This window comes from Bos grunniens, chromosome 28 (genome assembly GCF_055505025.1).
Source record: "Bos grunniens cultivar Pamir isolate PY7600 chromosome 28, Bosgru_T2T1.0, whole genome shotgun sequence".
Lineage (NCBI taxonomy): Eukaryota > Metazoa > Chordata > Mammalia > Artiodactyla > Bovidae > Bos > Bos grunniens.
This window is the reverse complement of record NC_141192.1, coordinates 21,679,531-21,706,199: the sequence shown is the minus strand read 5'-3', so window position 1 is coordinate 21,706,199 and position 26,669 is coordinate 21,679,531. Positions and strand designations below refer to the sequence as shown.

Below are 26,669 nucleotides of genomic sequence, written 5' to 3'. Positions count from 1 at the left end.
CGCTAGTCCCTAAGGGTGACTCAATGGTAAAGAATTCACCTGCCAAATGCAGGAGACAAGGCTTTGATCCCTGGGTCAGGAAGATTCCCTGGAGAAGGAAATGACTACCCATTCCAGTTTTCTTGCCTGGGAAACCCATGGCTAGAGGAGCTTGGTGGGCTACAGTTCACGGGGTCACAAAACAGTTGGATACAACTCAGCAACTAAACAACCACCATAAAGGCTAGTACTATACTGCTTACCACTGTGCCTATTTCATACTGAGTGATCTGCTCCCCACCCCAAAAATTTGTTTTTCACTAAATGAATAAGACACTGCTAAAACATGAAGCTGAATAAGGCAAAAGAATACTTGTCAAGATAGAAAAACTGTCCTCATCAGTAAAGCCTTTGGGTTTAAATTTATCTTGAATTTATCTACCAAAGTACCAAAAGAGAAGTTGACAGGTAACATCAAAAAATACAGGGATGCCAGCCCGACCCCTCATTTTATTTCTTAGATGGAATAAACCCAAATCCCTTAACACGGCACATAGGGCCCTTTGTAACAGATTTGTTTTTACTTCAACCACTATTTAAGTATGAAAATGTCTCCCATGCTCTGAAAATACCCACGTAAAATTATATGCTGATACACAAATACACAAAATACTTTCCTTCTATGCTCTCACTAGTACTATTATTACTTTAGCCAATCCTTAACATTTCCCCCTAGCTGCTTCTCAACAGGTCTCCAATTCTGAATTATATTCATCTTTCAAGACTTGCAGCAAATATGACTGTTACCAATTCTATTGTCAAACTACACTTTTTCCCTTATTCCCACAGTATTTTACTTTTACCTTGACCAAAAATAGTATATATTTTTTCTGCCTCAATTATAATATTTGTACATCTGCCTCTTCTATTAGATCACATGGTCCCTAAAACTGTCTCTTAATTTATTGGTATTTCCCTACAGTTCTAGTCTACTGTTTCATTCGCAGTAGGCCTCACAAGGCATTTAATAAACTTAAACTAATAATAATAAAGCCACTGAAACTTACTTTTATAAATGATGTAACAACAAATACATGGGGCTTCCCTGGTGCATGTGTGCTGGCTCAGTGGTAAAGAATCTGCCTGCCAACAGAGGAAACATGGGTTCGATCCCTGATCTGGGAAGATTCCACATGCCCCAGAGCAACTAAGCCTGTGTGCCACAACTACTAAGCTGTGCTTTAGAGCCTGGGAGCCACAATTAATGAGCTCACAGGCTGCAACCACTGAAGCCCTTGCCCTGGAGCCTGTACTCTGCAGTAAGAGAAGCCACACCACAATGAGAAGCCTGCACACCACACCTAGAGAGTAGAAAGCCTGTGCAGAGAAACAAAGTCCCAGCAAAGACAAAAATAAATAAACAAAATTTTAAAACTATAAAAAAATATATGGCAGGTTCTCTACGAACTCATAATCGTTAGCAAGCATAGGAAGAAGTCAAAAGAAATAAGCGAAGGTACCAGGATGCTTAGATGACTTTCTGTTTCTAGTCATAAAAAGTTTATCTGTGAGATCAAATGAAATTGGGCAAGTTATAAACTACCCCAGCTATGAAGGAATAATGTTCAGCAAGCTAAAGAACAATCAGATGCAAAAAATCAATGTCATGTCTATATTCTTGCAAAAAATGATTTGAGAATGACACCATTCAGAATAACAAAAAACATCAAATATCTATGGGAAAATCTAACAAAATGTACGTAAGATCTCTCCACAGAAAAGAACAAAATATTCTTGAGACAAATTAAAAGGAGATTAAAATGAATGGGAACATACCACCAGTTGCTGCTGCTAAGTCACCTCAGTCGTGTCTGACTCTGTGAGACCCCATAGACGGCAGCCCACCAGGCTCCCCCGTCCCTGGGATTCTCCAGGCAAGAACACTGGAGTGGGCTGCCATTTCCTTCTCCAATGCATGAAAGTGAAAAGTGAAACTGAAGTCGCTCAGGCGTGTCTGACTCTTAGCGACCCCGTGGACTGCAGCCTACCAGGCTCCTGCATCCATGGGATTTTCCAGGCAAGAGTACTGGAGTGGGTTGCCATTGCCTTCTCTGATATCACCAGTTGAAGAACTGAAAAACTCAGTATTACAAAGATTTTCCTCAATTCGATTTAGAGACAATGTGCAATCCCAAACAAAATCCCAATAGTTTAATAAGTGTCTATGAAAACTGCCAAACTAATTCTAAAATGTATACAGAAATGAAAAGGATAAAGAACCGGGGCAATGTTTAATAAGGATGAAGTTGAAGGAATTTCGTCTTTAAATAAGAAAGCTGAAAAGGCAAAAGAAAATAGAAGCAATGCTTACCTTTAGAAAGTGCAAGTGAATGATAGTAACCACAAGCAACCTGTACTATCTGGATATCCGACAAACTTTTAATATTTCTAGAAAAGAAGAAGAGATCAGGATTAGTTAATTCCGTTTAATAAATGAATCCTGAATGCTATTTATTGACCACCTACTATGTGCAAAGAGTTTCCTTACCAGCAGTTCCTTACTAGTGTGACCTAGCAGTTTATGCTTTTTTCACACAAGCCCAATTTATAAAAAATTTACACTAAAATCAGTAAACAAAATCTAAGTATGAAAAATTATGAGGTGTGATGAGAAAACACTTTGAAAGGACAATATTTAAGCACAGTAATCTATGCTCATACTTCAGTGCTTTCGTATGTTTTTATTATCAAAATGTGAAAAAACTTTAACTTAAAATATGAAACTTGGTAATATATTTCTAAGACAAATGTACATGATCTAATTTGTCAAAAATTGGTGTATTTGGCCCAGTTTAGTAAATGCTCTCCTCCATCAGGTTCCTTAAGAACCAGCAGGGATTCCTATCATGTGATGCTACCAATTCACAAATTATGAAACCTATTCCTTTTGGACTATCTTTCTTTTCCTTTGCATCTAAATCAATGATATTAAATGTATTTAATTCTTTACTACAGAAACTTAATTCATATCTATGATCACTGATGTGTGAGGTCATATTTCTGCCATCTCATGTTTCTGCCTTACATTTTTTTAGCTTCTTTTCCCACCAATTTCTGATTTTTCCTTAACTGCAATGTAACTCTAAAGGCTGTGTTAAAACATAAAAATCAAGTAACTCTGTGCATGAATCATCCCAGGTTTTATGTAGTTCACCTTCACCTGGTCATTCTGTTTTTCCTGAATTAACATTTTCAAGAAAAAAAGGGGGTGGGAAAATACAGTATGTTTCTTATTTCCCTTTACCTGATACTGCCACCTGACCTGATTCTGCCATATGAGAGTCCGGAGCAAGTTCTGACCAGTGTGTCGATACCCATGATTTTCGGGAGGCAGCTTCAGCAAACCAAATTTTGAGCGGGAAAAAGGAGAGTTACTCTAATTCCATATTGTTGTATTAAAAATAATTTATTTAGTGGATTTATGTTCTTAACTACAAAACTTGAGAGTTGTACTGCTACCATTTAGCAGAATCCAACAAGTTAACAGGGTCCAACATATTTTCAGATTTTCAAATATAGCAAAAGGCTATATATACACTGGCAAAGCAAAACCAGGAATAAAAAAATACATGGATATTTACAACTGTGAAGTTATTAAACATTTACTGTTATTGCTTATGCATATTACGTACATCATACATTGAATAGTGAACGGTATTAAATGGTTTAAAAAAAAAAACTGTTCCTGGCATCAAGCCCAATTTGCAAGACTAAGTAAAATCTTTTCAAATTCTACATTCTAACAGCACGCTGTTTTCTCCTTCACAGCATTTATCTCTATAAAATACTGGAATACTTAGTCATTTAATTATTACTAGTATACTCTGCTAAACAATAAGCTCTGTATATTATCTTATACCCATGGAATCCCGAGCACCTACCACAGTGCCTGGCAAAATGTATGAGGAAACAAAAAGTATGTCAAGTGTCCATTGTTTGAGGATAAGTGAATCTGTAACTTCTTTGAGGCTTTAATATTAAACTATTCATAAAGTTTGCCCCCAAAACTTCTAAATTTGCACAGCAATTTACACTCAGTGATTCTCATTACCAAAATATTATCATGCAGCTTAGAATATAGGACGAATTTTTTAGTTGTGTCTGCTTGAGAGAAGTGAAGATGTTCTTCTGTGGAATTACTGTTTCAAAGGAAAGAAATCTCTGCTTTTGTCTCTATGGAGATGTAATACACTGAAGATGAGGGAGTGGAGGTGGGAAAGAGAAGAGGGTTTGCTTTTTATTTTTTTTAGCTTTTGGGAATTTAAAAAAGAAACAAAAATACTGTTTTATATATATATGAATAGTAAAGCAATTTTACCATGGTGCATTTTTCCTGAAGAGACAAATCAGAAAATTCTTAATGAAACAAAGTTTTATAGAATTCATCAAATATAATCCTCAATGAGTAAAAAAGATAATGTAAATGTTTTTCAGTTTTCAATTTTTAAAAGGATTCAAATCAATAGGAAAGTCAAAAGAAAAGAAATTTTGTAAATAAAAATATATTTACACATGTATATGAAGATTCCTAATTAATAAGAACTATGAAAAGAAAATCAAAATTTCGGATGTCTAGGGTAAATATTTTATAAATACTTATAAATTTAACTCCCTAAAGTTTAGAGTTCTTGTCAAACATTTTTAAATGGCCACATCACTAAAATTATTCATTGTAAAGGAATTATTTCTTCACTGAATTTTGAAAGACGTTTGAAATTTTAAGAAAACAGTGCATAAACCTGGAAATAAGATTCATACACCCCTCCCTTGAGAAGCCTTGAAGTCAAAACATAAATTGTTGAATATGTGTACTGTTGTATTGTTACATTTTTCCAACTTAATGTACAGTGGCAATACGGCAGAAACCAGGCACTTCCAAATTTGTCTGAAAAGGTAAAATTCTTTAAAAACCATTAACAAGAAACAGTGATAAGTTTGAATATAATCAAGAATTTAGTATGAAATCAAGAATTTGAGGAACTAAAGCATTAAATATTTTGCCAATTTGAAAATCATCAAGGTGTATACACTAAATAAATAAAACTTTTTGTATGCCAAATGTACCTCAAGAAAGTGGTTTTAAAAATAAATTTCCCAGTAAAACATAATCAACAATTTTCTATTTCCCAATTAAGCCACAACTTTCTTATTCATCTGAGAAAAGTTTATAGCTGATTTTGAAAAATTTAGGCTAACAACTGATCTAGTCCCTACCATTAAATGTTCTTTAATTTTCATTTTAATCTGAAATACTCTGTACTTTCATATGCTAATATTAGGCAGAAATTGTAAGATACTTTTTGGCCATGCCATGCAGCTTGCAGATCTTAGTTCCCCTACCAGAGATCTAACATGGCCTACAGGTGAAAGCAGAGTCCTAACCACTGGACAGCCCAGGAACGCTCTGCAATATGCTTTCAAAACTGAGTTAAATCAAGAAAATCTATTCATATGTCTGAGTTTCCTCCTATCATATGTTTTATTCAAAACGTATGTGAAAGTTACAAAGCTGGCTGACATTTCTAAGCACCTAGAAAAAGGTTTGGATCTAAAAAATGATTTGGTGTTAAGACTTAAAAACAAAAAAATCACTAATGGTCTTTCATAAAAACATACTCCTACTGTACTGAAATACTAAATTTCCCTTTAAAATATGAAGTACCAGTAAAAATTTATATGTATGTATACATATGTGTGTGTCACAACAGATCCAAATCAGATTAGCCCAATGAAAAACTGAGAAAGTTCAACAGGAAAGATGCCCTTATACACAGTTTAAAACTAGTAAGATGTTCAGTAAATACATAAACAGAGACGTTTAAATCAAAGGACTCAATTAAGATCTCTTACAGGTCCCCATTCAGGTTCATAAAAGAGCAAAGTTACAAATAACAGGATTATTGGGCAACCTTCAAATAAACTGTCACATAATAAAATTTTCTCATCTTTCTCTCTTTACTAAGCATCTATGGATTACTGTCTCTTAGACCAGAACTGAACAGAAAAAAAAAAAAAAGGAAAATTCAGTGGAGTGAAAAATATTGGAAACTAGACAGCCTTGTTGTGAATCATGGTTTTGAAAATAAGGACTTAGAAAACCTAATATCTAACTCTCTTTTCATACTAAAAACACAAAGTTCTTAAAAATCTTAAATAAAAAATCCCATTCTACAATAATTACTTATGGAAGGAAATAAAGGCAGTAGAGAATGTGACAAATGTGAGATCACTCTGTTCCTATGAATGCTTTGCATTTTGTAGCCAGCAGCCATTTGGCTGCAAATTAACATTTTCTAAAAGAAATCAAAATTGAAATGACTAAAAAAATTCAATGTACTTAGCTTAAGGAAAAAACTCTCTCTCCCAACAGCACCATCATTAAAGAGGCACTAAAAGCGTAACGGGAAATGTGTTTGCTATTTAATTGTTATTACAGAAGAAACAAAAGGAAGAAATTTTGGGAGTTTTGCAGAATTTGATTACAGGTTAAAGAAAACACATTAATGAGACATATCCCAAAGTCTCAACAGACAGCTCATTACTAGAACAAATATAAAGCATCAAACTAAAGACGAAAAAAATATTTTAATATGCTAAAACAAAACAAATATTTCAAATGTATACTTTTTAAGTTTTTTAACAGACATACACACACATATATACATATATATACATTTGATAAAAAAAAATATGGGCTTGCTGAAGGAACTAGCTACCATCCCTATTTAAAAAAAAAAAAAATCATTTCTAATGATAAGAGCTCTGTTCTGTTTTTTTTGTTTGTTTTGTGGTTGTTTTTGGTTTTTTATACCAGGTAACTTAAGGGATCTTAGTTCCCTGACCAGGGATTGAATCTGTGCCCTTAGCAATGAAAGCATGGAGTCCTCACTGGACTGCCAGACAATTCCCTCCTGTTCTGAAATGTATTATTTCCTGTGCTCCAATTTCTTATCCTAGTAGTTATCTATTTCTTAAGCCAGGGCAAACATTAATAATGTTAAATTAAAAACAAAATAGTGCACTGGGACGACCCAGAGGGATGGTATGGGGAGGGAGGAGGGAGGAGGGTTCAGGATAAAAAAAAAACAAACAAAATATCTAAATGTGTATATTATAAAAATGCTACCTGGAATAAATCTAAAATGAGTATAATATCTTGGTTCCCTAGAGTTCTCTTTTACTCCTATAACTATTACCAGGAGAAAAAACATAAAGAGTTTAAGGAGACAAGAATTTGTATAATTTTAAACACTAAGGATGAGTTAGTGTATTAATTATGTACCCAAAAGAACTGGATATTTTTCTTTAATCCTTTATGTTCAGGATTACAGTTTTTAATATTAAAGCAATGGTGATGCCCTATATAATTCTGTAAAACTACAATATTGATGAAGCACTGCTTATTTTTAAACTCTGAAATAATTCTATGATGAATCAGTGGTTAGCATAAATTAAATTGTGGTCAGTGCTATGTAAAAATGTAGAAAGTGAATTATTCTTTTTACTCTAAGCATGTGGGACTTCAACATTCAATAAAAACAATAAAGACAAAAAAAAAACAAGAGAAAAAAACAATCAACCAATATTTAATGGTTTAGTCTTAATCCACTTAAAAATTTCAGTGAGAGAAAATTTATAATAAAGTGTGCATTCTCTACCCTTTATCTTTGCAAACATACATAATCTGGGAGAAATATGAAATATACAAAAAACACTATTCAATCCAAACTAAAGGCAAGCACCTACCCAATAAATGCCTTTAGAGCTTAAAGGGGAGAAGTAATTGTATGTCAGCTCTTAAAAGCCCAGTAGTAAGCAGAATGATTTAGATAACAAATTTATTATAAAAGATTGTTAAAGACCCCTTTGTCGGTCACCTTTGTTACCTGGGTACTCTGATACATTCCTCTGATCCTAGCAGGCCAAGTTGTCCATCAGAATCGAGACCCCAAGCATACACCTGGCCCTTGTCATTTAGTGCTAATGTATGAGCTTCTCCACATGAAACAGCTACAATATTTTGGGCATCCAGGGCAACAACCTGCTCTACAGAAATCAGAAACAGAGACATTACATTCTAGTTTTAAACCTCCAGTAAGAATAAAACTATAGTCTTCATCTTGTACAAAAAAGCTAAGAAAATGCTGAAATACAGACTGTAATTTAGTTATTCTACAAAACCTAACAAATACATTCCACACAAAACTCTCACTGTAGTAAATACAGATATATGTCACAGGGCATAATCAACTCAGATTATTAAGTAACTTAAATATTTGGGAGAAGAAATTAAAGGTGTATAAAAATTTTCTCGGGAATTGGTCTTCACTCAAAACCATTACCAATAAAAGGAGTACAGCTGAAAAGGAATCATTTGAATAAATTGGCTGTTTTTTAACAATAAAATCATAACCAACATATGTATTACCATATGGGATACTACTATGAAGTGATTCTGAAACAAATAAAATAATCTGAATTAGCAATTTCTAATAGGAAACAAATTCTTTACAGATCTCATAAATAAAGTATCTACTAGATATGCTGAGGAGAGAACTGAAAGGCAATGTGACTATAACAAACAGATTTCAGTTTATGAGCTGCTATTTTAATGTGAAAGATATAAAAACTCCACATGTGGTTAAAATATGTTCAAGTTTTAAATCAGAAATTAATTTAAAATATTGGCCCTCTTAAGACTGTCAATAGCCATTGACAAACCAGTAAAGAAAATGAAATTGCTTCCTTAGTCTCTTTAAGATGCGCATTATAGGTGTTTTACTAGTATACAAGTTTTTTTAAAGACATCATTAAAAATTAACCTCTTAAAAAAATTAACCTTTTTTAGCCTAATAATAAAGCTATGTCTTCTACAAACTCAAAGTGTCTTTTTGCAGAGCTGCTAAAACTGAACCAATAAGAGCTTCCTCAGAAACATAATTTTAGCTCAGTGTACAAATACAGCTGTTCAATAATAAGAGATTACATCACAGAGGTTTGAATCCCTAAGTAACAGAGAAATTCAAATTGCATCTGCATTACTTATTCTGCATTTTGGGGTGGGAAGTCAGCCCTTAGAGAGCCTTAAGAATTTGTATAACTCTAATGATATGTCTTTTTAAGTACTTACCTTACAATACTATGAATTCATAATTCATGAAGTTGATAAATAGTACATGGAAATTCACTATATGAATCTCTCACTTTTTTGTGTATATTTTATATATATACAAGTTTTTATAAAATCATATTGCAGAAACATACGAAAACAAAACATAACATATATAACATACTGCCCCTTCTCCCAAAAACACAAAAGGACTTAAAAGTATGTTATTTATTTACATCAAAACACTCCCATAAATCTTAATTATGAAGAAAGAAGTAAAATGCAAAAGATCTATTAATCTTTCACAGAGGACCCCGAAATGAATCAATGTCTCTCCAGAACAATCCTCAAAGGAGATGGAATAAAGAGCAAAAAATGAGAGGATGATAAGAAGGATGAGTAAGACTGGTTGGTTCAACAATATAGGAAGGGCACTTAAATTTGTTATCAATTGCTATAAACTCAAAGACACCAAAAATCCAAGAAACAAAGAAGACACAATCATTCATGCCAAATATTAATATTTACTGTATACTTCTTGTGCTCTAAGTACTAGAGAAAGATAAATAAAACAGAGTTCTAGTCCTCAAGGAGTTTACAGTCTATAGAAAAACAAGTGGGGTAAGGATCTTATTAAAGGCAAAGGTAAAGATATACAAAAGGCACCAGGGGAACATGAAATACTTTTAAAAGATACTATGAAGAATTTTGGAAGACACTGACACTAAGTTAAGTATGTGAGGAAAGAGAAAGAGATGCCACGTATCTGTTAGAGAAAATTCAAATTACTTCTTCAAATATAGCAAAACAAACTAAAAGCAAACTGAAACAACTGATTTAAAAAAAAAAAAGAGGGAAAACGTAGTTGATATGTCGAATAAAAACATAACCTCCCTAATATTTAAAGACTAAACAGGAGGAGGGGGGAGCAGAAGCTCAGTGAAAAAATGGGCAAAAGATGTGAACTGACTGTCCACACAGAAAGAACAGAAACGGCTCTTAATCCTATGAAAAGATGTCAAATTCATTGATGAGAGAAATGAAAATTCAAACTAAGCTGAGAAGTTAACAATACACTAACTTGGAAAATTCATAAAGCCATAAACTGTATAATTTGTATACTTCTCTATTTGATTACAAAAGTTTACATTTATCAAAAGAATGAGAAGACAAGCCACTGACTGGAGAAATTATCTGCAAAAGACACACCTATAAAAGACTGACAACCCTTCCCCCAAAATAGATCTATATATTAAATGTTCTTAGAACTCATCAATAAGAAAACCACCCAATTAAAAAATAGTGCAAATGACCTGAAATAACACCACACCAAGAAGACATAAAGATGGCAAGTAATTATCTACCAACAGAGAATTGCAAATTTAAATGAGCTACCATTATCAGCCTATTAAAATGGTCAAAACCCAAAACACTGACAATACCAAATGCTGGTGAGGATATAGAGCAACAGTAGCTCTCATTCACTGATGATGGACATGTAAATGGTACAGATACTCTGGAAAACAGTTTGGCAGTTTCTCACAAAACAAACCATACCATTACATGATCCAGCAATTGTGCTCTTTCACATTTACCCAAAGGAGCTTAAAATTTATGTCCACACAAAACCCTGCACATGGATGTTTATTTCATCTTTATTCTTTCCAAAACTTGGAAGTAACCAAAATGTCCTTCAGTAAGTGAATGAATAAACTGTGGTATATCCAGACAGTGGAATATTTTTCAGTGCTAAAGAAATGAGTTATCAAGCCATAAAAACACATGGAGACGTAAATGCATATTACTAAGTGAAAGAAGCCAATCTGAAAAGGCTACAAAATGTATGCTCCTTCCATATGACATTTTGGAAAAGGTAAACTCTGGAGACAGTAAGAACATTACTGGCTGCTTGGGTTTAAAGGGAGGAAGGGACGAACAGGTAAAGCAGAGGGCATTTTTAGGGTACTGAAACTATTCTGTATGGTACTATTACTATTCTGTACAATACTAAGTGAGCTTCCCTGGTGGTTTAGATGGTAAAGAATCCGGCTGCAATGCAGGAGACCCAGGTTCAATCCCTGGGTCAGGAAGATCCCCTGGAAGAGGGCATGGCAACCCACTCCGGTATTCTTGCCTAGAGAATTCCATGGACAGAGGAGCCTGGCGGGCTCATTTCATTATACAGTCGTCAAACCCATCAAATGTACAACACAGACAATGTTACAGTAAACTATGAGTGTGGATGATATGATGTGTCAATGTAGTACACTAATGGTTAAGAAACGTACCCCTGTGGTACAGGCTGTGGATACTGTGTGTGTGTTAGGGGGGGCGGGGGGGGAAGGGTTGTATATGTATAGTATAGAGTACCTGGGAACTCTCTGGACTTACTGCTCAGTTTTGCTGTGAACTTAAAACTGCTCTTACAAAGTAATTTTTTTTAAAAAAGCTTATTTATAAAAACACACATTCACCAAGACAACATTTTTCATCTCATAAAATTCAAAAGTCAGATAACAATCTGTTGGGGGGAAATGCACTCTTGTATATTCATAGTGGAAGTACAAAATAGAACCACCTTTATAAAAAAAAAAAAGTGTCAAAACCTAACAAAACATACACAATTACCTTTTGGTTCCAGATCTAGTCCATTCTGAAGGAGATCAGCCCTGGGATTTCTTTGGAAGGAATGATGCTAAAGCTGAAACTCCAGTACTTTGGCCACCTCATGCAAAGAGTTGACTCATTGGAAAAGACTCTGATGCTGGGAGGGATTGGGGGCAGGAGGAGAAGGGGACGCCAGAGGATGAGATGGCTGGATGGCATCACTGACTCGATGGACGTTGAGTCTCAGTGAACTCCGGGAGTTGGTGATGGACAGGGAGACCTGGCGTGCTGCGATTCATGGGGTCGAAAAGAGTCGGACACGACTGAGCGACTGATCTGATCTGATCCAGATCTAGCCTACAGATACGTCTGTGTACTAAAGGGCAGCAGAATATGCCAACTCAAAATACGCCATTTCGGCATAAGGATCATTTTGAACTGAAGGCCACTAAGAAGAAAAGCTCTCTGCTGTCCTTCAATGTGCCTAAAAGCAGGACATAAACCTTTAGAGGTGTCCTACCTTTCCTCTCTACCAGGAAGGATAGGAGTTAATCACTGGAGACAGCTCTAGACCCTTATCAGCTGAGACAGCAACAGTACAAACTATGTAACAAACTTTACTCAATAGCCCTATCTTTCTTAAGTTTCCCCACACATTTACCTCCCCCAAATTGCCAACCCAGAAACTCAAAAAGCCGTTTTCATCTTGTTACTTCTCTATTTATTGTTCTTTTAAGATGCCATATAAGCCCATGTGCCACCATCCCTTTGAGTTACTCATTACTGAGTGCTAATGCATGCGAACACAAGGCAATACACTTATTTTGCTTTTCTCCTTGTTGATCTGTCCTTTGTCTATATAGGCCCCAGCTGGAGAATCTAGTGTACATGTGTGCGTCGCTTCAGTTGTGTCTGACTCTTTGTGACCCCATGGACTGTAGCCTGCCAGGCTCCTCTGTCCATGGAACTCTCCAGGCAAGGTACAGATTCTTCAACCGGAATGAATCGCCATGTCCTCCTCCAGGGGATCTTCCTGACCCAGGGATCAAAAATGAGTCTCTCATGTCTCCTACATTGGCAGGCGGGTTTTTGTTTTTGTTTTTACCACTAGCGCCACCTGGGAAGCATACAAATATACAAATATGCATGTGTGTGAATGTGTGTTTTTACATATATCTGCAGTACTGTATAAAATAACAAAAGACTGGAAATATTCCAAATATCCATCAATAAAGAATTTTGTCCACACATTGGGATTCTACGCTCTGAAAAATAAAGAGGAAATGCTACAAGCTGATGTGGAAAGATCTCAAGGGTATATTATCAAAGGAGGAAAAAAATCAAGATGTGAAATAATATACATGATTTGTTATTTTCTGTCACCTTTACCTATGTTTATTATAGCTACAGGGGATGTGGATACAGAGGGAAATAGGGTGGTCAAATATAAGAGCAAAGCTTCTCAATGTGTATTTATATGATTTTGATTTCTGAACCACATGAATATATTCTCTATTCAAATTTGAATAATTTTAAAAATTAAACATTAAAGAAAATAATTAAAGCAATGTATAAAAACCAATGTTTTCACTAAAATTTAACTGAGCTCTTTAAGATTTCTCTACATACTAAAAACTCAAGATAAATAACTTTGGTTCTCTTAGAATTTGAGCCCCATCAAATTACTAAGATACCTATTTTGAGTATAAATAACTATTATATGCCTTGGGAAAAGTACTTAACACAGGCTTTTCAGACAACAAATATACAAACTGATAAGTTCTGTGCACGATTTTTAAAAATTACTTTTTCTTCCCAAATGGCCAATCAAAATTAAAAGGCTCAACCATTTTTCCCCAGTATCCTAGAAAAGTCAGATCAATGTTAAACTGAGACATTCACATTCAGGACAAATTCTGGTTGAATGCTTGAAACCAGATGGCCTGCAAAGAGAATCAATGATAAGCAAGAATAAAGGGGAAATAAATAAATCCAACAAAACAAACCAAAAAATTCACTAGAAAATCTGGCTTGATGTCTTGTATGAGAAAAAAAAACAAACAACTCATACCAAACCTAAACAGTTAACATTTGTTGTGTTTATTATATACTAGGTTCTATGGAGCCTGGTGGGCTACAGTCCATGGGGTAGCTAAGAGTCAGACACGACTGAGTGACTTCACTTTCACTTTTCACTTTCATGCACTGGAGAAGGAAATGGCAACCCACTCCAGTGTTCTTGCCTGGAGAATCCCAGGGATGGGGGAGCCTGATGGGCTGCTGTCTATGAGGTCGCACAGAGTCGGACACGACTGAAGCGACTTAGCAGCAGCAGCAGCATGCTAACTCGGTTCAAGTTTTAATCACCAAGGTATTGCAAACATTTGCCTTTCAACAAGGCCAAAGACCACAGAAAAGGGAGGAAAAAGTGAGAATTATATTCACTTTAATTTAGGCTGAGTATGGAAATATAAGGAGGATATATAAGAGGACAGAAAACAAAAGAAAAAACTGTCAAGCCCATTAAAAAAACTATTATTCCTTTGATAAATGGGAGCTACAGGAAGATGTTAGAATTATGAACATAGGATGCTAAACTTGCTGGGAAAGGTTTAAAGTAGCACAGGGTTATTACAATTGACTATAATTCAGAAATAAGGTATTTTTTTTAAAAATACGAATTCATACAGATAAAAATACATGGCAAAATGCTGGCCACTGTGCTATTCCTTCAACTTTTCTTTATGCTTCAAAATGTTCACAGAAAAATTTAAGAAACGTAACACTGCTCATATCAGTATTTATAGTTCACAATATTTCTCTTTAAGAAAAGAAAAAAGGACCATTTAGTTTGGGGAGGCAGAAAAAGGCAAAGAAAACTTAAAAGAATAGGAGACTGTCTTGAGAAAAGCAGAAAAAAAATATTTTCAAAGACAGGATCAAAAACAAAAAAGATAAAGCACTAAAGAGAAGTAACATATCCATCCGGTAAATACTGTCAGGCAGATATACTCCACATACAAATCTAACAAGTCCTAGCTCATTGTTACTTCTGGTTCTTCTTACACTTGCCCTGTTAAAATGCAGCATTTCTGAAAACTGATGGTGCATCATTCCATTAAAGAGAAAAAGGCCATCTTTGCGCCATAAATCCAAAACACTGTCATTCTTAGATTTATAAAAATTAAAATGTTTAACCTTATGCCAGTTTTCATTTGTACATCATTTTGCTGCACAAACATCATAAAAGAAGAAAAGAATATGGTTGCACATCCTTTTAGCAAAAGGTTCAGGTTCTTATTGTAAAACGTTACGTGATAAAATCCTTCCATCTGAGTAACTAGGAACAACCTATTTCCTTTGGGATCTAACAAACATGTTCATCAATTCCTGAGTTTGTGAAAATTCATGTAGAATATCATCTCCAGAATTCACTCTTTTACGAGTTCATTTATATGATCGATTTCACCATATTCATACAGTGGTGTATCTACATTTACCTTCTGATCTGTCCTGTAATTATGTACATGTTCCTCTGTCAGTTTTCTTCTCTTTGCCATTATGGACAGAAAAAAAAAAATTTTTTTTCATTCTCAACTGTGGCTAATGAAACGTACAAAAAGAGAAAAATAAAAAATGACAAAAACTGACTCCAAACTTCTTTCATATTTTCTTGAAAGATAATTTAAAACTCTGCACAATATATGAAAAAAAAAAAAGCTAAATATGATGGTTTATTTCACCACTGCACTACCCTTATAAGAAATCCCACCACTGTTCCACTTGTAATTTTCTTTGGTCTAGTTGGGAATACAGATTCTTATTATTCACAGTAGTTATGTTTCATAAAGTCACCACAAATACTTATTTAGTCAATACTGAATCACTGCCCCTAGGGAAAATATAAGATTAGGGTGCTACAAGTCTCCAAGTCTCTTATCACAACACTTTATCAATCATTCATAACCTTGTTTTGTGTTTCCATTTAAAGACATCTTAATTAATATACATTTGTAATCCAGTAACACTGAATTCACTGCCAAAACACTGTAAACTCATGCCTCAATGAATTTTTTCCAAGCTTCTTGTGCCTAGGAACACTAGACAAAACCTGAGCAGTATGCACAGGGGCCATTTTAAACAGTAAAATTGCCCAAGAAAAGGTACAAAAATGCAAAAAATGTGGCACTAAATATACTGCAAAAAGGACATATTGTAACAGGAAGGCAAAGCACTGCTTTGTTGAACCTCGGCTGGGAAGCTACTTGTATTTTGCAGCTCTGCATGTGCATGTCCAGGAATCACCATGAAAAGCTCCATGAGTATTGACCAACCGTGATCCATTCTGATTTAATAACATAAACACTTCTTCCTAGACAACCAATCACAAGATATACAAGATGGTCTATTAAGAGTCTTTTGCTAAATGGGTTTTAACCTGATAACAGCAGCTTCCCCAATAGCTCAGTTGGTAAAGAATCCTGGGTTGGGAATATCGGCTGGAGAAGGGATAGGCTACCCACTCCAGTATTCTTGGGCTTCCCTTGTGGCTCAGCTGGTAAAGAATCTGCCTGCAATGAGGGAGACCTGGGTTCAATCCCTGGGTTGGTAAAATCCCCTGGAGAAGGAAAACGCTACCCACTTCAGGATTCTGGCCTGGAGAATACTGGACAGAGTCAGACACCACTGAGCGACTTTCACTTTCAAGATATAATCACCAATAGCATGCTCTGAGAACCTTGAAACCATGCAAACAGTAAGTAAAAAATGAGTTGTGTTTTGGTTATAAAGGTAATACTATGGAAAACCCATTAGTAACATATTCATAACAAACTTCTCTTTAAAGTTGCATCTTATTCAAAATTCTAAAACAGCTATTTAAAGGAAAATACATTATCATGTTACTCTGTATCCTCTTTCATCTACAGACTTCAAAATCTTGCTATGGGATAAACTGGGTTACCCCAAAATTCATATGCTGACAGTCATAATCCACAGTATCCAAGAATGTGACCTTATTTGGGAAAGTGGTCATCAAGGCTGTAATCGGTTAAGATGAGGTCTGATGGGAGCAGGGTAGGCCCCTAATCTGACTTGTGTCCTAACAAAAGTGGAACCAACCCTACTTGACACCTTGATATTCAATTTCCACCCTCCAGAACTGTGCTAATATATTTCTGTTACTTAAGCCACCCAGGTTGTGATATTTTGTTTCGCAGCCCAAACAAATACACTTACCTAAATATCTTTGGGTTCAAAACATTCCTGTCAAGTTAGCCAAGTAGCACCATCTGTATTTTAAAAGTGGTCCACAGAAATAAACAACTTATTCTAAATAATTCAATCACAGATAAACTTGATTTTGAAATTTAAAGTTTCTATTAATAGTTCAAATTACATTATTTTCATGCCAAACAATTTTTCAAAGTTGGCAAAAGACACTTCTCTAAGCAATCTTTAAATACAAGTGCAAGGGGGAAAAAAGCCTTTGAGAGAGCAAGTTGGCAATATGTATTACAATTCTAAACATGCATGACCTCTGACCCCCAAACTTTCCTTTTGGGAAACAACAGGAAATAACGTGATTTCCAGTAACAGGTACATAAATAAATATGGAATATCCATGTAACAGAAACTGGTGCTTCTATTAAAATACATGTCTATATAGTACAACATGAAAAGATAAAAACATATTAAATGAAAATGCAAACCACAGCATTTTATGTAATGTGTACAGGACTATGTATTTTAATACAGGTATAAAGTTATGAAAATATAAAAAATAGTAGTAGTCAGTTTTAGGATTCAGGGGAAAAAGTGGCTTCTACTTTTTAAAACACTTCTGTAACTTCTAAAAACTTATAGAAATGTATTAGAAAAAAAGAATTAGAAAAAAAGTAATTAGAAAAAAATAATTTTTTAAGATATCTGAAGTCCCCAAATTATAAATGACCCAAACCCCATAAGGACAACTGTCCTCTGTTTCCCAAAATCAAAATACTAGGGAAATAACTAACACAGACTGATAAATTTTCTTCCCTAAGAGACAGTAGTAAAGTATTATATTTAAAATGTGATATATAGTTAAGTTAAATGTTACTCACAAAAATTTGTCCTGAGCTTTGTGGAACCAATAAAGCAAGAGAGCCAAACAAGCCAGGGTAGATAATGGGTGGAAATAAATTCTAATATGCAAATGTGAAACTTCAATGAATTTTTTTATAGAAAATGTTACAAAGGTAAAATATAATTATTGATAGAATATTATACTTAGGTATAATGTGTTTTAAAGACTGGTTTGAAAACCTATTTATGACATGCAGCAGTATTTCCATGAGCAAAGAAAAATTTAGCTTTTAAAAACAATTCATTTATAAATCAGGGACTATCTGGTATAAAAAGTACAATTACTAAGCATGACCAAAGGCCACAGTTAATCTCAACTCTTAATATGGTATATGAATTGAATGAAGTCTTATGTATACACATATTTTTTTTTTACTTTTTTTTTTAAATTTTATTTTATTTTTAAACTTTACAATATTGTACTAGTTTTGCCAAATATCGAAATGAATCCGCTATATTTTTAATTAAAAAAAAAAATGAATTCAACTGAATTTGCAAAGCTGTCAATGTTTTATACACAGAACAAAAATCCTGGTTGATGTTTAATGCTCAAGTTATCAGGGTCTAAAAAACAATAGTTATGAATAGCAAAAAGCACAGTCATATTAATAACAATTACAAAACTGGAGGTCAGAAGGATATACTTGGTAAAAAGCTAATTTTAAGAACCTCCATTTCAATTACTCAGTAAATGTTTAATTCAGTTAGAGCTTAAGTTTCAAAAGCCTCTGCCTACCATGCTTCACTATTTGCTATATAGATTTTCCCCTTCCCTCCTGAATAACTCAAAACTCCAACTAAAGCAATGCAAAGCACACTTAATATCTATCTCTAGAAATTTAATGTTCACAAAATGCTATACAATGAAATTTAAAAGGTAATGCATAATTCCATTCGTATATAAAAATATGTCACACACAGCCCAGTATACGTGCAGAGAAAAGACTGTGAAAATAGGGTTTCCCTGGTGGCTCAGTGGTAAAGAATCCACCTGCCAATGCAAGAGACAAAGATTCAATCCCTGGTCTGGGAAGATTCCAGAGGACAACTTGGGCCAAAGGACAACTGGGCCCGTGTGCCACAGCAACTGAGCAAGTGGCTACAGAGCCCAGGAGCTGTAACTACTGAGCCCACGTGTCAAAACAACTGAATCCAGAATACTCTAGAGCCCATGCTCTGTAACAAGAACAGCCACCGCAATGAGAAGCCTGTGCACCAAAACTAGAGAGTAGCCCCCTGCTCACCTCAACTAGAGAAAAGCCCAAGCATCAACACTCAGCACAGCCAGATAAATCAAAAATATTTAAAATAAAAAAGACTGAGTAAAGAAATACTAAATTGTCAACACTGATTATCTACCAGTGGTTTTCTTTCTTTCATGGTTCTTCAACTGTTTAACTGAACAAGTGAAAGTGAGTTGATGTATTTTATGATTGTGATTTTTTTAAAAGATGAAGACATTAACTACTTGGGATTAGTGAATAACACCAATAAATAATTTAAAATGCTTTTTTTACTTTAATAAATAATGATATTGCTAATTGTGTGACAGAGCTAACAAATTACCAAATGGCTACTTCACTAAAGGCATGTTATTTCCCTACTCCTAAAGTAAAACTGTTCACTGACACTTTTTAAAGGATCACTAATATAATCATATAATGATCATAAAATATGAAAAATTAAGAATAAAATAAAGCCTAAATGTAAAATATTTAATGAAAATGCTTATTCTCTAAAATTATTACTGATAATTATCAATAGGAATTTGGAATGGTACAACTCATCATCATGAAAACATTTTAGTAAGTTTTCTGATAAAATCAAAATATACAGTAACTTACATGTCTTAACTGACAGTACACAGTAATATTCATATGGAGATGTAACTATATTAAAAAATTCTTTATAATGGATATGTTTACAAATCCATACCCCTTTTATGCATTCTTATCTACATACAGGTATACAGTTAACATACACAGAGAACCTATTATGTGCCTGGCACTGTGCTAAGCACTTTATTTAATCTCATTTAATCCTCATAACATGATAAGGCAGGTGTACCATCATCCCTACTTCAAAGGCACTAAGATATAAACATTTCCCTATTGAACAACTGTACTTTTGCTTATAATACTTAAACAATAAGGTTATGTTTTAATAACTTACTTTCAAAATATACTTAAAACTGTAAAAGTACTAGGGCTTCACAACATTTTTTCTTCAGGATTCCTTTCTGGATGGCTAGGAACTGCTGAAATTAATTGCCTTGAAGCAGAAAGAAGCAAAACTAAAATACAAAGATTACAATTAAAAAAAAAAAAAAGACTCCAATATAAATATATCAACCAAATAGCTGTTTTAATCTCTTTACAAGACCAGCAAGAATGAACTCTCAAAATATACTGGCAGTCCAGGTTCAATGCATGATACTGGACGCTTGGGGCTAGTGCACTGGGACGACCCAGAGGGATGGTATGGGGAGGGAGGAGGGAGGAGGGTTCAGGATGGGGATCACATGTATACCTGTGATGGATTCATTTTGATATTTGGCAAAACTAATACAATTATGTAAAGTTTAAAAATAAAATAAAATTAAAAAAATATATATATATACTGGCAGATTTTTTTGTTCTGTGTTTTCTTAGATTCTTTCTTGTATATTTCAAATTTATTCACCTCAGAGACAATTAACTGTATTTTCTTACTTTCTTTATTCTTGTTGATGACATAGGAAAGGTGGGGGGAGGGTTTTACAGACACCAAAAGAGTTAAACCCTCTCAGAACTGGCCAATTCCTAAAGATAACTTGCCTACCAAAATGCCTTTCATACAGAAACTGACCAAACCAGAGATTATTCCACCAACTATATCCTTATCTAATTCTCACACACCAAACCAGAATTTCCCCTACCTTAAATCATCCCAGAACCAGGTACCAGGAAATAAGAAACCTATCCTACAGAACAAAGCCTGGAAGAATTAATCAAATTAGTCAATTCTTAACTATTTATTCTGTCCAGTTTGCCTCTCCCTGGAAAACCTCAATAAAGGCCACGGTCTTACGATTTCCCCTGAGCTCTTTTCTGCCTCCTGATTACCGTGGTATCTTCCTCCTCAGCTCTGTGTGGCACGCAGTGACCTCCTCTCTCTAGAATCAGTGAGCATAATCAACTTCTTCGGAGCCTCATTCTCATTACCCCTTACAGCCACAATGACTTTACCTTACCACTTCCAACATGTACATTCTTAGAACAGGTATAAACTTTAAACTTTTCATTATAAAGTAGCTGATGACCACAAACTTACCAAAACAAGAGTCTTAACTGTAACTTTCCTCCCTTTCTATGGCACATCCAACAAAATGGTCATCGTATTCATTCAACACCTTGTGTTTCTTCTGTGATAAAGATATGTAAGACAAGGTGTTTAACCGGCAGTAACTGACATGGTAGAGAAGACTTACCCAAATAATTACATAATATGAAGTTAGCAATGCAACTTACTAACTTACTGAATGACAGAGAACTGTACTAGATACTGTGCAAAATATATGACTTAAGTTCTTATACGACACACCAGAGAGATGTAGGAGAAGGCACTTGATCTGGGCAATATTCCAGACAGAAACAGAAATATGCCTTAGAAAGATTAAAGATGGATGGATTGGAATGGGGAGATCAGGTAGAAAGCTACTGCCACAGTTCTTGCATAGACTGCTGCTGCTGCTAAGTCACTTCAGTCATGTCCGACTCTGTGCGACCCCATAGACGGTAGCCCACCAGGCTCCCCCGTCCCTGGGATTCTCCAGGCAAAGAACACTGGAGTGGGTTGCCATTTCCTTCTCCAATGCAAGAAAGTGAAAAGTGAAGGTGAAGTTGCTCAGTCGTGTCCGACTCTCAGCGACCCCATGGACTGCAACCTAACAGGCTCCTCCGTCCATGGGATTTTCCAGGCAAGAGTACTGGAGTGGGGTGCCACTGCCTTCTCCGTTGCATAGACTAGCAATGATGTAAACTAAAGCATGATCTAAACTAAAGCAAAGAATTTTAATTGAGATAGGAGGAAACTACAGGCCCCAGGGTTTAGGATAATTAGCTCAAGATAACATATGTAGCCACTTGCAAATGCAATGAAGACACAATAAAGTTACTAAGAGTAAGATTTTGGCAACTGAGTCAACACTGTTGCTACAGGTTAGGAAGCTGACTCTAAGGTGAATCTAAGGTTTAAAGCTAAGTGAATTGAAGAAGCATCAATAAATAAGGAAGAGAGGCTATTTCAGCTGTTGTAGAGAGCTGGAGACAGCTAACAATGGTCTCCATTTAAACTGTTCCTTTTTTGTTCTCCACATTTTATCTTCTCATTTTAAAGCTCCACATTGTATCTTCACATTTTATAATCTCAGAAATGTCTATTTGTCTTCCTTGATTTTCTTAATGTATAAATTTTTCCCACAGTCAAGCACAATATAAGCAGCAAATGTCCCATTTTTTATTAACAGCCTTTTTATATACTAAGCAAGTAAATTTAGGCATACTTGTATTAAAATAATTATGTATGCAAAAGTAAGAGTAGAAAGCTGCAGCCAAATGCATTTATTTTCAATTTAAAAGGCTGCTTATCACCTTAGGAAGGGCAGGTTTGAAAGCGTGAATAAGCAGGAGGAAAAAAAAAATGATTTAAGTGTCTGATCCTCAAACTACCAGTACACAAACTATACCTTCTGTTACAGACTGAGTACTTATGTCCTGCCCCCGCTTCCCAAATTCACTTGAAATTCTATCTTCCCATGTGACAATACTAGAAGGTAGGCCTTTGGGAGGTAATTAGATCCTAAGGGTGAAGCCCTCATTGACAAGATTAGTGTCCTTTCTTAGACAGCTCCCTCACCCTTCTGCCATATGAGGACACAATGAAAAGATGGCCATCTGTGAACCAAGAAGCAAGTTCTCAACAGATAACAAATCTAAGCACCCTGATCCTGGATTACCCAGACTCAAAAGCCAAGAGAAATATGTTTGTTGTGTAAGTCACCCAGACTATACTATTTATGGTGTAGCAGCCTGAACAGACTAAGAAATCTTCAAATTAACTATTCATTAAACTTTTGAAAATAAACAATGAATCTAACTTCTATCATTTATGTAATTTTCACAAGAACAACAAAAAAATCTGTTTTTTCTGTTATTACTATGATCTTTAAACTCTTAACAGTAAAGGAATTTATTTTATATCTTGCTCCAATACAACACTACCTTTAAGTGAACATGGAACCCCACTCCAGTACTCTTGCCTGGAAAATCCCATGGATGGAGGAGCCTGGTGGGCTGCAGTCCATGGGGTCGCAGGGAGTCGGACACGACTGAGCGACTTCACTTTCATTTTTCACTTTCATGCATTGGAGAAGGTAATGGCAAACCCACTCCAGCGTTCTTGCCTGGAGAATCCCAGGGACCGCAGAGCCTGCTGGGCTGCTGTCTCTGGGGTCGCACAGAGTCTGACACGACTGAGGTGACAGCAGCAGTAGCAGCAAACATACATTTTGGGGTAATTTGGGTATAACTTTTTCATATGAGCTTCAACAAGGTAAATGAAAACTAAACATAAAGAAATATGTACTTTTATAATTAGCATAATGTCTAGGACAAAGTAGATAATCTGTTGAATAAATGCCTGAGTTTCAGTTATAAATAAAAAGATATTGTCTATCTCAAAGCAAATGTGTAAGACTTACTTTTAAGAAAACATTTACTGAGCATTTTCCACATGCCAGGCATTGTTCTTTGCACTTCAGTGTGATAGCTCACTTAACCCCTACAACTACCCTTGGCATGATTATCCTCACTTTACAGACAAGAATACTTAACACAAAAAGACTAAGCTATGTGCCCAAGATAACACAGCTAAAAAATAAAAGATAAGTGCCCAAGATAACATAGCTAAAAGGGTACAGGGTTTGTACCAAAGCATTCCAATTTCAGAGCCTACCCTTTTATTTTATTTGGGTTTCCCTGGTGGCTCAAACAGTAAAGAATCTGCCTGCAATGCAGGAGACCTGGATTTAATCCCTGGGTCAGGAAGATCCCCTGGAGAAGGAAATGGCAGCCCACTCCAGTACTCAGGCAAGAGTATCTATAAGCAAATACAAATATCTTTTTTCTAATCCAAAATATAGCTTTATACACAATGTTCTACACCTTGCTCTTTTCACTCAATTTATCTTATAATAATGAGCAAACTCCTCCCTCATTCTCTTCTTAACTACATAGTATTTACATTACACTGACTGAATTATTTTACCGGTTCCCAACAGACTGTCATGGGGGCTTCCCTGGTAGCTCAGATGGTAAAGAATCTGCCTGTAACGCAGGAGACCTGGGTTCGATTCCTGAGTCAGGAAGATCCTTGGAGAAGGGAATGGCAACCCACACCAGTATTCTTGCCTGAAGAATTCCATGCAGAGTTGGGCACGAGTAAGTGACTAACACACAACACTGTCGGGGCTTCCCAGGTGGCGCTAGTGGTAAAGAACCCGCCTGCCAATGCAGGAGACCTAAGAGATGTGGGTTTGATTCTTGGGTTGGCAAGATCCCCTGGAGACAGACATAGAAACCCACTGAAGTATTCTTGCCTGGAGAATCCCATGGACAGAGGAGCCAGGCAGGCTACCGTCCATAGGGCCGCACAGTCAGCCACGACTGAAGCAACTTAGTACACACAGACAGTCACAATGTTGTTTCTAATGTTTTGCTGTTATAAACAATGCTGTAGTAACACTCACTTTGTATATATACAAATGTAGCTATCAAATCAACAGCTGTACTCTTGGATTTCTTGAAGGGTATGTACATTTGTAATTCTGATATATGATAGCAAAATAACCGTTATAAAAACCTATGAACACTTATTTACTGACAGCCTCACTGCAGAGATGGTACTGCAGTCATACACAGGTCTTTTGCACTTCTCTTAGTATGAATGAGGCTGCAGAGTACTCATGGTTTAAAAGTCATTTGTATATCCTTTTCTGTGAAGTGCCTGTTCCTATCCTTTGCCCATTCTGCGGTTTTTATCTCATCAATTTTTAGAAGTGCTTTGTATCTCAGAGATTTACACTTTGATTTTAATAAATATTAAACTTTTTATTTTCCTATTTGTCTTTTACCTTTGTTTACAGTGACTTCCACCTAGCAAAATTATTTTTACTTCCACGCAACTTACCTTTTCTATGCCTATTCACAATTCAGAAAGTATTTCCTGACTCTAACAAAACAATTTTTTTTGAGGGATATACATTTTATTGGAAACCTTAAATACTCTTCAGACAGAACACAATGTCTTCAATCAAGGCTCCCATGTGGCCTACAGGGAAGACTGCAATTTCTGAAGGGCAAGGAGAGGGACAGTACAGAGGATGAGTGCTTAACTTGCCAAAAGGACCTCCTCACAAGTTTCCAAAATAATTTTTAAAAATCAGTCCATGTTTTCTTCAAGCATTATCATTATAGCCTTTACATTTAAATATTTGATTGATCTGGAATTTATCCAATATGTACATGGCATGAGGTAAATCCAACTTTTTTATTTCCTAGATGATGCTCCTACTTATACCAAGGTTATTTATTGAATATGTCTCACTTGAATATTTTTCTCCATGCTTATGTCTGGGCTCTATATTGTTTTATTGGTTTTAAATGGCCATATGTAGGGCAGTTTTAACTACCAAGGTTTTAAAATTAAAACATGCTATTAACTATACATATTTTTTTTTTTCTGCTCTTATTCTTCAATTTTCCTAACTACTCTGGTTTATTTTTTCCATATGAACTAGAGAATCAATTTGTCCAGTTCCTGGGGAAAAAAACCATTTGGTATTTTTATTCGGATCACATTAAATTGACACTAATTTTAGAGAAACTGATAGGTTTATGTAGGTTAAGCATGCCTGTCCACAAATGTGGTTACCATTTACTGAAGCCTTCTGTATCCCTCATAAGTGCTTTCAAGTCTTCTTCATATTCTAGGTGTTGGCACATTTCTTAGGTAATTCCTAAGTCACTGTACCTTTTTCTTGCTATTGTTAAGTATTGACTTTTGATTGTTGCCATCTAATTGGACTTTCTTTCCATTAGGTTTGGTTTTGTTTTTTAATTGAGGTATAGCTGATTTATAATATTATCTGTTTCAACTTTATAACGTAATGATTTATAATTTTTAAAGATAATATTCCATTTATGGTTGTTATAAATTATATTAATATCTATCCATACAAATATATGTAAATATAATATATATATTATAGGCTATATTCCCTATGCTGCACAATATAGCCTTATAGCTTATGTCATACATAGTACTGCCTCTAACCCTATTTGCATTCCCCCTCTTCCCTCTCCCACTGGTAGTCACTAGTTTGTCTTCTGTATCTGCAAGTCTGTTTCTTTCTTATTAGATTCACTATTTTTTAGATTCCACACAGAAGTAATATTGTACTTTTTGTTTTTATCTATCTGACTTATTTCACTAAGCCTAACATCCAAGTACATCCATGTTGTTGCAAATGACAAATTTTCATTTTTCATGGCTGAGTAGTATTCCAGTGTGTGTGTGTATGTGTGTGTGTGCACGCACACACACATACACACACACACACATCTTCTTTATCCATTCATCTGTTGATAGACACTTAGACTGCTTCCATATATTGGTGACTGTAAATCATGCTGCTGTGAACACTGGATTACATGTACCTTTTCAAACTAGTGTTTTCTTTTCTTTGAAT

The 26,669-nt window shown here is 35.2% G+C and overlaps 1 protein-coding gene across 14 annotated transcripts in view; it reads right to left on the bottom strand.

Moving 5' to 3' along the window:
* The window catches only part of HERC4 (HECT and RLD domain containing E3 ubiquitin protein ligase 4), a 127,422-nt gene that overhangs the window by 87,395 nt on the left and 13,358 nt on the right, over positions 1–26,669 (bottom strand). For 10 of the 14 annotated variants that reach the window (XR_015157114.1, XR_015157115.1, XR_015157116.1 and 7 more), the window contains exons 3-4: positions 7,926–8,085; positions 2,351–2,427 (exon numbers count right to left, since the gene is read on the bottom strand). Coding sequence is in view for 5 of the 14 variants with exons in the window: in XM_086382764.1 (XP_086238890.1) it covers positions 2,351–2,427; positions 7,926–8,085 (237 nt within the window). In the remaining 9 variants the exon portion in view is untranslated. Of the gene's footprint in view, positions 1–2,350; positions 2,428–3,283; positions 3,374–7,916; positions 8,086–26,669 lie in introns of all 14 variants that reach the window. The other 4 variants (XM_086382768.1, XM_086382771.1, XM_086382769.1 and 1 more) reach the window with 2 other exon arrangements.